The sequence below is a fragment of the Xyrauchen texanus genome, chromosome 33 (assembly GCF_025860055.1).
Source record: "Xyrauchen texanus isolate HMW12.3.18 chromosome 33, RBS_HiC_50CHRs, whole genome shotgun sequence".
Classification (NCBI taxonomy): Eukaryota; Metazoa; Chordata; class Actinopteri; order Cypriniformes; family Catostomidae; genus Xyrauchen; species Xyrauchen texanus.
In genome coordinates, this window is record NC_068308.1 from 39,330,450 (window position 1) to 39,345,281 (window position 14,832).

A 14,832-nucleotide genomic window follows, 5' to 3' on the forward strand; every position below is an offset into this window, starting at 1 on the left:
AAATATCCCAGATTTCACATTGACCCAAAAACTGATAAATGTGTCTTTCAGAGGCATTATATGGAGTTATGATGAAAATAAGCTGCATTTCAAACCGTTCTGAGACCAGTGCAGACAGACAGCACACTGGAGGTTAAGTCATGCACTAAATAGGGAGCAAGGGAGCATCCTATAGCTCTCCTATAACTGTTCTGAGACCAGTGCAGACAGACAGCACACTGGAGGTTAAGTCATGCACTAAATAGGGAGCAAGGGAGCATCCTATAGCTCTCCTATAACTGTTCTGAGACCAGTGCAGACAGACAGCACACTGGAGGTTAAGTCATGCACTAAATAGGGAGCAAGGGAGCATCCTATAGCTCTCTATGCAGTTAAGTGCGTTCACTCCTAAAATCTGATCAAAAGTTCAGTTTCAGGCTGCAGATGATGTTTGGACACTCAACATGTTTGACACACATGGGACAATGATCATCAGTACATAGATTCAACATTTATAATGGATCATTTTATTTGAACATGGTTGACCATGATTGGATGATGCTGGACGTTACTTTGAATCAGAATTATTTATGCTATTTATGATGTCACGTCTCAAAAACATAATCATCCCTCCTGCAAACATAAAAATATATAGTTTTTCTATAGTTTGGAATAATTAAAAATTTCACAACATAGTCCCGCTGTCCACGTATGTGGACATACATTTTTAGGCAAACTATTTGCTCCAGAATTTAAAAAATGTTGGTATGTTTATTAGGTGCTACTAGTTACAAATCTAGTAGTCTAAATATTGTTCATCAGTCAGTGTGTTTACATGCACATCAACATGCTGATAACGGCCAAAAAATGCTGACATGGCAAAAAAATAAACAATAAAACGTGTTTACTTGAGATTGGATATCACTGGGTTATTCGGTGCTTTTGATGCCAAAATGTAAATGATCATGCACACAACACTTGCACACATTGGATAAGCCGGTGAGAACGCTGGTAGCCTAAAGGTGTTTCCATGCAATGCAAAAATGGGGGTAATGCTCAAAAGTTAATGTGTGGTGATTTATGACCTCACCCTGATGGAGGAAAACCATTTCATTTATCTTACCTGTTATACAAGATCATGCATGTAAATGTGCTTGACATTTTCAGCCGTGTGTGATTACTGGATTTTGAAACATCATTTTCACCAATTTGTGAATCATCATGGATAAGACGGTGCACATAATGTGAATAGTTTGGAAACCACTGCATTAGATGACACTGCAAACTTCGATGTAGTGAAAGTTTCTATTCAGAGGCAAAAAAAAAGAGAACCCGTTTCTTATCTGTGCCAGGACAGAACCCTTAAAAGTTTAATAAGACCCTCTAAAAATACTGCAGGTATCCCCTGAGGAGGATCTGCAAGACCCCGAGACCAGCCGAACGGCAAAACATCAGAAAGAAAAATGTGCAGATATCCCAAAATCCCTCTGACAGTGCCTGATGTTTGTCCTAGTAATTCTCTCATACGTCTTCGATTTAAACATGACAAACACGGATGACAATTTACTTTGTTTATCCCAGCGTGACATGATTTTGTTAAGCTCTTTAATCTCAAATATTGCAGATGCAAAGTCAACTTTAAAAGTGCTCCGTGTGTGCATGCGTAATGTTTACGGTGATCAGGACAGGAAAGCAGATAAATGATGCATGCATAATATGATCTCCATTTGTAATTCTAATGATATTTGTCTTTTGAGGCATCCATTCATCATAACGCATCTGTGGCATGCACGGGTGTGAAGGTTTGTGTCAGGGTCATTGATTTACAAGGTTAAGGTCAGTGTTAGGGTCTGCAGAAGTTGGGGTTGTGTAAGGTTATCTGCACTGAAACTATTCCTCTGACCTAAACATTTCTGTGTGGAGCATTAAAGTATTAAACGCTCTGTAAATTTGAGGAGGCGTTTGACTGAAGCAATAGTTTCCCAGTAATCATTTACTCACCCTAATGTTGTTTTAAACCAGAATGGCACAACAATTATGGCTTTAACAGTTCAAGTAATATACTGTACATCTACATTATTGCTAAATAACTGTTGCGTGGCTCGTACACTCGTTGAAATGAACACTAAAGACGCTATAATAACGACTTTTATTCAGTTCACGAGTAAAATGGCAGATTATCAGTCCATAAACACTTAGTTTTCGCATTATTTCTCACACAATGTTATCTTATGACATCAACACCTTTACCATAGTGCATGACTCATTTTAACATTTGCATGACATGATCAATTACATTTACAAGCTTGTTCGAGAGTGATCGAATTGCTCCGTAGCTCGACTGATCGAGTGTTGAACTTGTGATGTAAAAGAGCGGGGTATGAGTCCTGAAGAGCTTAATCGCGCTTAACTACAAAGATGTATGCGATTAATCACACTTGTCTACAGTAAAACATTTCCGATTAATCACGATTAGCTACAACGGTGTATGCGATTAATCACGATTGACTACGAAATGTATGCGGCTAATTGCTCTCACCTGCGGAGCTGCCTGCGGTTAATCGCGATTAGCTGCAAAACTGTATGTGACTAATCACGATTACCTACAAAGATGCTTTCGATCAATCGCAATAAACTACGAAAAGTTTGCGATTAATTGCGCTTAGCTGCAAACGTGAATGCGATTAATCACGATTAACTACAGAATATGTGGCTAATTGCGCTTGCCTATGGAGCTGCCTGCAGTTAATCGCGATTAGCTACAAACCTTTATGCGATTAATCACGGTTACCTGCAAAGGTTCGCTCGATTAATCACGAAAAAAAACTGTGCATGCTTGCGGTTAATTGCGCTTATCTGCGAGTGCGGATGCAGTTAATCGCTGTTAGCTACAAAGGTCCAAGCGATTAATTGCGCTTAGCAATGCAAATGTATGCTATTAATCACGCTTGTCTGCAGAAAAACATTCCGGTTAATCGCGATTAGCTACAAAGATGCTTTCGATCAATCGCAATAAACTACAAAAAGTTTGCGATTAATTGCGCTTAGCTGCAAACGTGGCTGCGATTAATCACGATTAACTACAGAATATGCGGCTAATTGCGCTTGCCTATGGAGCTGCCTGCGGTTAATCGCGATTAGCTACAAACCTGTATGCGATTAATCACGGTTACCTGCGAAGGTTCGCTCGATTAATCGCGAAAAGCTATGCATTCTTGCGATTAATTGCGCTTATCTACGAGCGCGTATGCAGTTAGTCGCGGTTAGCTACAAAGGTTCAAGCGATTAATTGCGCTTAACAACGCAAATGTATGCTATTAATCACGCTGTTTTTCTGCAGACAATTCCGGTTAATCGCGATTAGCTACAACGGTGTATGCGATTAATCACAATTGACTACGAAATGTATGCGGCTAATTGCGCTCACTTGCGGAGCTGCCTGCGGTTAATCGCGGTTAGCTACAAACCTTTATGCGATTAATCACGGTTACCTGCAAAGATTCGCTCGATTAATCACGAAAAAACTGCGCATGCTTGCGAGCGTGTATGCAGTTAATCGCGGTTAGCTACAAAGGTCCAAGCGATTAATTGCGCTTAGTAATGCAAATGTATGATATTAATCACGCTTGTCTGCAAAAAACATTCCGGTTAATCGCGATTAGCTACAAAATGTGTGTGGTTAATCGCGATTAGCTACACTCCGTTTTGTGATTAATTGAACTGAACTGCAAACATGTATGGGATTAATCGTGATTACCTCCACACTAGTATTGGAGAATGAGATTTGAGAGCTGCATCAGATGAGAAGATTTACAGTAGGTCTACAGTGAAAACAACATCAATTTTGGTCATTCCTCACACATAATGTAGCTATACCAGAAGACTCGTACTATTGTGTACAAGTCACATAAAAGATCACTCCTCTCTTGATTTCACTCCCCTGGCTGCCTGTGGCTGCCCACATCAAATTCAAGGCTTTGACTTTGGCCTTCAGGACAGCCAGTGTACAGCACTCTCTTTCTTAAAACGTACTCCTCCAGGCTTACGTCCTCTCTCGCTCTCTGCGATCAAAGAATGAGCGGCGCCTGGCGGTTCTATTGCAACAAGTTGCAACAAGGCACAAAGTTGCGATAGCACTTAATCATGAGCGACATGAGCACTTAATCAGTTCACAAGCGTAAGGGACTAAATGTAAATAAAGTACTAATGATGCATTTAGGGTCCATCAAAGATAGGAACTATAACTAGAACCACTAGAGCAAAAGCTCTTCGAATGCGGCCTTGAAGGGAAAGCTGAACTGAATCGTATCTTATAAATGGAGCCGTTATCTTGTGCTCTGTCCTTCACTGGCTCTATAAAAGCATCTTGCGGTCTCCTCCTCTTTGCCATCTCAGAACATGCTGCCGGCCGTCGTGAAGCTCTGCTGTGGAATCTCCTATCCACACTTACGGAGCATGGCAGGTAACTCTACGACATCACTTCCTCATTAATGGATGAGTTTCTGTGGCTCGGGAGTGATTTGGATGCGATTGTCTTTTATTTATGATTTCTTTCCTAACTCTCCTTTGGCAGGGCTGCAGCGGGCAGCTCTTGCAGCGTTGGGGCAGGAGCTCTCGCATCTACAGAACGCAGGACACATTACTCATCCTGCATGGAGCGGATCTCTGAGGTGGTCTTGGGGGAAGGACTTTAAAAGTGAGTGCGCTCATCCACATTTTAGCTTCCTTTTCCAGACGATACAGTTTTCCAGTATAAAAATCAAAACATCCTTAAAACAAGCCACATTTAGCTGGGAACCCAAATATTAAAAGATATTTTCTTAATTTAAGCATAATCTGAGGTTTATGCTTAAAACAAGATTTTTTTTTTAATTCAAGGTATTTTCTCAATCTTTCACAATTTAGCTTCTTAAGTTAAGTTTTGTTGTTTAAAAGGGTTTAATGTTTTACAGTAAATTGAATTTTATATATATATATACACACACACACACACACACTTACCGAAATACATTATTATTAAACTGTAATTAATGTAAATATTTTATTATTCAGTTTTTTGAGTTTTTATAGTTTTTTTAATGAATAATTTAATGATACTTGTTAATAATTATTAAATATTAAATAATATATATATATATATATATATATATATATATATATATATTTATAATTAAATTCTATATATATATAATTAAGTTTATAATAATAATAAGTATATATATATATATAATTATTATTAATTATTATAGAATTTAATTTAAACATATATTAAATATAATTAAAGATTAATGCTTAAATTATATATAATTTACAAGTTTATGTTGTTTCAAAATGTTTACATAAAAAATAGGATATAAAAAATAATAAAATATATTGCATATTTTATTGAAATTGTTTTTATTCAGTTTGTAATGATAATATTTCATATATATATATATAGATACACACACATATATGAAATTATTATTAATTATGATATAATTACATTTAATACATTTATAATATATAAATAAATGTAATTAAATCATTAAAGATTAATGCTAATGTTATATACAATTTAAGCATAAATCTGTGTAAGGTTTATGCTTAAAACACGAAAAAATAAAAAGAACTATTTGCCAATGGAGTAAGCGGTATATTCTTTAAAAACTATTGGGGCAAATGTATTAATGTATCTTCAATTATACTAATTTCACACTACTTTATACCAACTTTGGCACTCAAATGTGACTGACGACATGTCAATTGAATGTCTATAGAGACTGAAGAAGTGGGGACAAAAGACGTTGCATTGGGCGATGAGGACATGTGTTATCTGAGACAAGGCGAAGAGGCCCTGAAAAAAGCTCAAGACATCGTGGAGTCCAAGGACGGATGGAAAATCGAGCTGGCCGAGGTGATGAAATTCAAACACACTTTTGGTGTACAGCAAACCAAACTCTATTTTCACTTTAAATTCCCCCCCAAATATTTCCCTTCAGAAGAATGGAGAAGTGATCTATAGCAAGGTTCTCCAGGGTAACCGGAAGGTTTTCCGCCTGGAAGCAGAGCTGGACGCAACGCCAGAGGAACTTTATGACATCCTGTTCATAAGAGTGGAAGAGATGCACCAATGGAACCCAAGCATCAGACAAATCAAAGTAAGACTCGATAGAGTGTCTGTATGAACAAGCGTGATGCGTTCAATGGAGGATTAGCAGTTTTACATGTGAACATAGTAACTTTGATCTTGTGTAGCCATTGAAATAAAGTCTGGTACACTTCTAAACTTATTCGGACCAAAAACGGTCCACTTAGAGAGGATAAGACCATCTGATTGACTTCATGTCTGAAGGGGAAGCCTCAAAAACTCTCGAAATGTCAGTATTTCGATAATCTGGGTGCCGAATGATGGCAAAATGATGCAGGAACACTGCAAAAAAATATATATTTTTCCCGCCAGTAAAACACCTCAACATTCTTTTTCCCACTAATTTGTAACGGCCAATTCCCAATGCGCTCCGAGTCCTCGTGGCGGCGTAGTGACTCGTCTCAATCCGGGTGGCGGAGGACGAATCTCAGTTGCCTCCGCGTCTGAGACCGTCAATCCGCGCATCTTATCACGTGACTCGTTGAGCGCTACCATGGAGTGTGTGGAGGCTTCACGCTATTCTCCGCGGCATCCACGCACAACTCGCCACACGCCCCACCGAGAGCGAGAACCACATTATAGCGACCACGAGGAGGTTACCCCATGTGACTCTACCCTCCCTAGCAACCGGGCCAATTTGGTTGCCTACAGGGCTGGACTGGGAAGAGTTGTTGAGCCCAAAAGTTGTTGAGCGCTGTCCTTTTCTGCATATCACGGCACCATTTTGTGTTCCGTTCTGCATAACGCGGCGGCCCATTCGGCACCTGTTTCACAGCCGACCCTCAGCATTACATATAATTGGGCCTGTGGGACATTGTTCACGTTTTTTCACCATAATAATGGCTAGAAACTGGTTTCCAAAATTCTCTTCTAATTGACAGATTCGTCCAACTCTGACAAGCGTCCTTAAAGTGTCATAATATCCCACCCTCATGTTGTTCCAAACCTGTGTGACTCGTGACCCGTGTGGAACCCAAAAAGATACTGACAGGCTCAGTCACCATTCCCTTTTAAAATATGGAGGAAAAAAAAACACTTACTCGCCGGTTCTCCGATACGCCGTAGCTTGGTCCTCTGCCACTCCTCCACCTTCTAATGGACGATAGCCGCGTCTCTCCAGGGTGGATCAGAGGCAGTCCTCCGGTCCCTGGCGGACGGAATGCCCCGCCATGTTTTTGGTGGACGTAGGGGTCTCCTCCGCCCCTGGCAGAGGTAACCACTCCAGATGGTTGGTTCAGAGCCCCTCCTCCCCACTTGGTCGGCGGCCGTTCCTCCGCTTCCAGGCAGCCGGTCTCCTCCGTCCTCCGTCGGATGGCCGCGGCTGCTCCTTTGGGGTGGAAGGTAGCGGCGAGAACTTCACTACGCCGCATCCCTCCTCCTTCACAGGTTTCGGTGCCAGTGTAAAGGTATTCATGGAAAGGAGGCAGCGAGAACCGGCTTGACGATATAAATAATAGTTTAATATAAAACTGAAACAAAAAGAGAAACACACACACAGGTGTCGGACAGCTGCCCGTAAATCTCTCTCTCTCTCTCTGTCGCACTGCCGTCTCCGGACGGCCTTTATCCTCTCGTGGACTAATTTGACTGATTAGGGGCCGGGTGTGCGGAATCATGACCCGGCCCCGCCCTCCGCCCCGCCATATACGTTAAATATGTTTTATGTGATGGAATATTGGGGCGTAATCTTTCATTATATTTTATGTGGAAGTAACTAGTTACTCGCTACTTGAGTACTAATTGGATACTTTCTTACTTTTACTCGAGTAGTTTTTTTACATTGCTACTTTTACTTGTTTTTAAAGTAATTAAACTTTTACTTGAGTAAAGATTTTGGTGGATTGTACAACCTCTGCTTGAGAAGCAAAATTTGAAAAACAATGATTTGCAGTGAAAGTGTTTGTGAAGATCAGAGATCTGTCGATTAATCTGTGCAGCATCAGTGACGTTTGTTCTCCTCCAGCTGCTGCGGTCCGGTTAGAAACACTTTATAATTAAAATCAGCGTCTTGGTTTCTCAGGTTTTGAAACATGTGGGGAAGAGCACCATGGTTACGCACGAGGTGTCTGGAGAAACAGCAGGAAATCTGATTGGCCAGCGGGACTTCCTGAGTGTCAGGCATTCGTCCAAGAGCAAGACACGTATTTATTTAGGCGGAGCTGCAACTCGGTGTGAGTCTCTTCCGCCCCAGCCGGGATTTGTCAGGTAATCACAGCACACATTAACCCTTTAAGCTCTGAAGGGTGTTTTAAGATTTCCTGTTTCAGTGGCATACCCAAAATTAAAAGCTTTTATAACAAAAAAAAAAAAGAGGGTCAAGTGTTTGCTATCGTTGTAAAGATTACATTGTTTAATGATATAGATTATGACACATTATGAGACTCCGAGACTTTTTTCTGATTTGACATTATATATCTCTGGGTTTTAATAAGGTTGCTTTGAAAAACTGTGTTTGTTTTGGTTCCAATCATGTCAACTGTATCTGAGAAAACTTATATAAAGAGACAAACTGATTAACAAAATGTTCAATAAAATATTCAATATATTTGATTTTTTTTTTATGTCCTATTGTCCAGTAGAAAATGTAAACATTTTGAAACAACATAAACTTGCATTAATCTTTAATTCTATAATTAAATGTAATTATATTTAATATATATTTAAATGAAATTTTATATATATATATATATATATATATATATATATATATATATATATATATATATATATATATATATATATATATAATTATTTAATATTTAATAATTATTAACAAGTATCATTAAATTATTTATTTAAAAAAACTATAAAAAGTTAAAAAACTGAATAATAAAATATTTATATTAAATCACAGTTTAATAATAAAGTATTTTGGTATTTAAAAATGTGAATAGTTTTTCTTGTTTTAAGCAAAAACCTTACACACATTTATGATTAAATTGTATATAATTTTAGCATTAATCGTGAATTATATAATTAAATGTATTTATATATTATAAATGTATTAAATGTAATTATATCATAATTAATAATAATATTTCATATATATATATATATATATATATATATATATATATATATATATATATACACACACACATAATTTTGTAATATTTAATCATTATTAAAAAGCATCACTGAATTGTTAATTAAAGTGTTATATAAAGAGACAAACTGAGTAAGAAATGTTTTGTGTTGATACGACAAAGCAATCAAAAGTTAAAAGTTATAACATTACAAAAGCATCTCCAAACAAATAAAAGATAATAATTGTACATAAGAACTAATTACACATGCAAACACAACAATGACTAAAGGTTTGCATAGCATGCAGACATGATTTTAGTCATGAGATTTCACAGAATGAGTTTCATTCTGTGTCATTTGAGTCATCATTGAGTCTGTGTTGTGTATTTGGCGCCATCTCCTGGTGGTCATATGTAACATTGTGCTTCATGTGGATTATGTAATGATCTATACATCTGATTATCTTGTGTGGGGACTCGTTTGAAAGATAATCACCTCCTCTGAATAATCATATGTGAGATTTTATGTTCCGTTTATTTTTTTGTGAAGTATAAGTGAAAAAACAGCATAAACACCAACATAATAGTCAAAAACATACATTTAGCTGTTACTCACTATATTTTGGTCTACAAGTAAAGTTTTTTTTACTTAAAATTATACATCTGGAACACCTGCTATGACTTTCTCACCTCTTATTTGTTTGCATCCATGATTATAATCCTCACCAAATGTACTTTGTTTTGAGCTTTAAACAAGAAAAAAATAAAATAAGATTTGCTTGAGTAAATGTATCATGTTTTAAGGATGTTAAGATATTGTGTTCTCAAATGTGACAGATTTTGATGTGGCAAGTTTCAAAAATGTGAGATTTGAGAGTTACGGCATAGAGCCAGATTATCAGTGAATAATGGCTTAAATTTGGTCTATTTGCCACATTAAGCTATTGCATGACTTTAAAAGACTTGGAATATAGTGCAAAAGCCATAAAGACATAATGAAAATAACATTGGGTTTATAAAGATTCACGTGGGTCCAAAATGTCCAAAATGAAAATGTTAAAGAAAAAGTGATTTCGCTCAGTGATTTAAAAAGGTGGTCTTTATATTTACTGTTTCTGATTTGTTTGAGCCTGTGATGGTGTTTGTTTTGTGCAGGGCTGAAGATGGCCCCACCTGTATCATCCTGCAGCCGCTCCACGGTCATCCCGGGAAGAGTCATTTCATCTGGCTGCTCAACATGGATGTGAAGGTACAAATCATGTTCCTGTTCATGTATGTGAAGATTCCAGGTGTTAATGTGATCGCACTGACCATTTGACCGGCAGCAGTTAAACAGAACACATTAGGGAAGATGTCACATTCCACCAAAGTACGTCAAATATTATACAGTGAGATTAGAGAGCAATAATGCCTAAAACGTTTATAAATATTCAGTTGAATAATACTGCCTAAGTGTTGTATCTGTACTGTGAAAAATAAGAACTTTGCCAATGGAGTATTGTCAAGTTGTGCATGAAATTCTGTTCCATTACTGGACTGACTGAGTATTGTAAGAGTACTTTGACAATATTGTAAAATTAATCTGAGTTTTGTGACAATGCTGTACAAGTACTGTGTGTTTATTGTGACAATACTATGAGAGTACTGTGAGAGTACTGTTACAGTAATTTGTGAGGACTGGACGGGAACTGTAAGAGTATTACTACAATACTTCGCAAATAATATCCGAGTATTGTGGGAGTATCCCTACTGTAGTTTGCGAATACTTTACAAGGACTGTAAGAGTATTGCTACCATACTTTTCAAATATTTGGCGAGTCGTTTGTGAGTACTGTGAGAGTATTGTTACAGTACTTTGTAATTACTGAGAGATTATCACTACAGTACTTTGCGAGTAGTGTACTAGTATTGTGTGAGTATTGAATCTGTAATTTGCCAGTACATTATGAGTAATGTGTGATATTTTACAGTACTTTGCGAGTACTATACAAGGATCATGAGAGTATTGGTACAATACTTTTCAAATATTTGACGAGTACTTTGTGGGTACAGTGAGAGTATTGTTACAGTACTTTGTGAGTAATGGAAGAGTACTATGGGTATGATTACTGTACTTTGTAAGTATTGGAACTATGTTGCGAGTACTGTATGAGTTCCACGAGTATAGTTACAGTACTTTTCGAGAACTGTATGAATACTGTGTGAGTATTGTAACTACACTTTGCGAGTACTAAATTAGTACTGTGCGAGTATTGTTTCTGTACTTTGCAAATATTGTATTTGTACTATGAGTATAGTTACAGTACTTTATGAGTACTATACGAGTACTGTGTGTATTGTTACAGTACTTTGTGAGTACTAGGAATATGGTGAGTACTGTGCGAATATTGTTAGAGAGCTTTTGCGTAATGTACAAATGTTGTGTGAGTTTTGTAACTGTAATTTATGGGTACTGGATGAATACTGTGAGTATGGTTACAGTACTTTGCGAGTACTGTACAAGTGCTATGCGAGTTTTGTAACTGCACAGTATGAGTGCCATGTGTATGATTACAGTACTTTGTGTGTACTGTACAAGGAGTATTTTTACAATACTTTTTAAATACTTGTGAGTACTTTGAGAGTACTGTGTGATTATTGTAACTGTACTATAAGTATGGTTACAGTAATTTGCAAGTGCTGTTTGAGTATTGTATGAGTACTGAGAGTATTGTGATTGTACTTTGTGAGTACTGTGATTGTGAGTATTGTAGCTGTACATTTTGAGTACTGTATGAGGACCATCCGTTTTGTTACAGTACTTTGTGAGTACTCTGAGTAATAAGAGTATGGTTACTGTACTTTATGAGAACGGTATGAGTATTGTAACTGTACTTTGCGAGTACTGTATGAGTACTATGATTATGGTACTTTATGAGTACTGTGATAGTATTGTTACAATTCATTTAAAATTCTTGGCGAGTACTTTGTGAGTATTGTAGCTGTACATTTTGAGTACTGTATGAGGACCATGCGTTTTGTTACAGTACTTTGTGAGTACTCTTTGAGTAATAAGAGTATGGTTACTGTAGTTTGAGAATGGTATGAGTATTGTAACTGTACTTTGGAAGTACTGTATGAGTACTACGAGTATTGTAACTGTACTTTGTGAGTACTTTATGAGTATTATGATTATGGTACATTGTGAGTACTAGGAGTATGGTGAATACTGTATGAATACTGTGCGAGTATGGTAAAGGTACTTTGAGAGTACTGTATGAGTGCTGTCTGGGTTTTGAAACGGTTCTGTATGAGTACCATGAGTATGGTTACAATACTTTACGAGTACTGTACAAGGAGTGTGAGAGTATTGTTACAATACTTTTCTAATACTTGTGAATACTTTGCAAGTACTGTATGAGTACTGTGAGTATTGTTACAGTACTTTGCGAGTACTACACAAGAACGGTGAAAGTATTGTTATTCTATTTGTGGGTATTGTAGAATACAGTGAGAGTATTGTTACAACACTTTGCAAGTATGAGTATTGTATTAGTATTATGTGAAGCGTGAATATTGTGTGTATTAATTGAATATGTTGCTGTGAAGTGTGTCTGACCAGCACTGATGTAGTTTGTTACTGTATTGTCAGGGCTGGCTGCCCACATCACTCGTGAATAAAGCTCTTCCTCGAGCTCAGGTGGACTTCACCAAACATCTGCGGCGCCGTCTGGCTGCACAGAACCCAGAGGACAGCAGAACATGAGTAACACGCAGCTCACCGCAGGATTCTGACGCAGACACCAGTGGAACTGTCCTTTCCTTAAAACCAGAGCACCGAGGAAGCGCCTGTCTGAGCTGTGAAGATGCAAGTGGACGAGCCTCGGGGGATCCTTCAATGATTGAACACAGACAGCAGAGAATGATATAGGAACACACAGCTATGCAACATACACCTCAATATGACTGGACAGTGATAAAGAGAATCCAACTGATGTGGAAGTTACTCTAGTTGCCAATTAACGACTCATGAAATTGATTAGAGCATATGAAATGGGAATAAAAATGAAAATATCCATATTTTTTCACTGCAATGTAGTATTTTGTGTGATTTTGTGCTTACAAGAAAAATGGAAATTCTGTTGTAATTTACTCACCCTAATGTTGTCCCAAACCTGTAAGCTGTTATATATACAAGCGGGAGAGGTGAAAGGCGTTTCATAAAACAGACTATTAGAGATGAAAGTTCACCCGTGACTGCAGAATGTCCTTTAGAGACGGCAGTCGAGGGCAATGGACTCATCTACAGTATGTGATGATGCAATGGTGATAAAACTCAATCACATCTCTTAAAAGATCACTTCGTCCTCTCTAATGAACAAGAATAAAAGTGTGTGTGTACCCATAGAAACTATAGAGAACAGAAAAGATGTTAAAGACTATCAAACCTGTCCAGATTCACGTCTGCTAAACGGAGAAAGAAATATGCTAATGCTATAATATCAATATACATGTGACTGCTAAGGGATAAATAATAAATTAGGAACCGTGAATAATAAATTATAAATCTAATGCATGCTCAACTTGTTCTCCCTGAAGCACTGCTGTTGACTAAGATTAAAATGAATCTGTTACACTGCAATAAATGCTGTAATGTCCCCTAAAAATATATTTAACATATTTCACTTTTTCTATGGACTTTAGAAGAATCATAACATTTGCTAGAGATAATTAACATTTACGTTTTGTTGCATAATTTGCCATATAATAAACCTCAAATATCAGAACTGCGCATGCAATAAACTAAATTCATACAGAGCTTTTTTTGTCTTGTTTTTATATATTAATATTTTTAAAACAAGATCATTTACCGGAAAAGCAATATATTTGAAAATAAGACAAATTGCTTATCTGGTAAAAAATAAATCTGCCTAGCCAGAATAATGTATTCAAATATTTAAGAAAATTCAAGCAATTTTGCATCTCTGTTAAACTTGTATTTTTAATTAAATATATTTAAAAAATATATATTTAATTAAAAATTTACATTTAATTAATGTAATATAATTACATTTATATATATATATATAATATATATATATATATATATATATATATATATATATATATATATATATAAATATTTTTCTCCCCAATTTGTAACGCCCAATTTCCAATGCGCTCCAAGTCCTCGTGGTGGTGTCTGTGCATCTTATCACGTGACTTATTGAGCGCGTTACCATGGAGACGTAGCGCGCGTGGAGGCTTCATGCTATTCTCCGCGGCATCCACGCACAACTCACCCCACGCCCCACCGAGAGCGAGAACCACATTATAGTGACCACAAGGAGGTTACCCCATGTGACTCTACCCTCCCTAGCAACCGGGTCAATTTGGTTGCTAAGGAGACTTGACTGGAGTCACTCAGCACGACCTGGATTCAATACTCGGACCCCCAGTGTAATTTAATAGTAATTTAATCAAATACATAATTTTTTTTTTATATAGGCCTACTCAAGATTATTGAAGTAATTTTGCATTTCAGTTACATTCCTATTTTTTATTGAAAATTTACATTTAACACTCTAATATAACAATTTAAATAAATATTATTTAATATTGATGTAATAAAATACGTTATATTTATGTAGTTTTGTTTTCTGCCAACAAGACATAATACAAATACTCCAGAATATTGAAGCAATTTTGCATTTAAAT

General features: G+C 36.9%; 1 protein-coding gene across 1 annotated transcript; it reads left to right on the forward strand.

Annotated features, from left to right (window-relative positions):
• The first annotated feature begins 4,377 nt into the window (after positions 1-4,377).
• star2 (steroidogenic acute regulatory protein 2) lies at positions 4,378-12,880 on the forward strand. Its single transcript, XM_052102685.1, has 7 exons — positions 4,378-4,441; positions 4,553-4,675; positions 5,739-5,875; positions 5,961-6,119; positions 8,130-8,314; positions 10,291-10,384; positions 12,767-12,880. Exons 1-7 carry the CDS (start codon positions 4,378-4,380, stop codon positions 12,878-12,880), a joined length of 876 nt encoding a protein of 291 aa, XP_051958645.1.
• Positions 12,881-14,832: the final 1,952 nt, after the last annotated feature.

What these genes read in the sequence shown, in the direction of transcription:
- star2 (XM_052102685.1), top strand. Translation starts at nt 4,378, where the DNA reads ATGCTGCCGGCCGTCGTGAAGCTCTGCTGTGGAATCTCCTATCCACAC. An exon ending in CAAGCATCAGACAAATCAAA is followed by an intron (nt 6,120 to 8,129) that starts GTAAGACTCGAT and finishes TTGGTTTCTCAG; the next exon opens with GTTTTGAAACATGTGGGGAA. An exon ending in TGCTCAACATGGATGTGAAG is followed by an intron (nt 10,385 to 12,766) that starts GTACAAATCATG and finishes CTGTATTGTCAG; the next exon opens with GGCTGGCTGCCCACATCACT.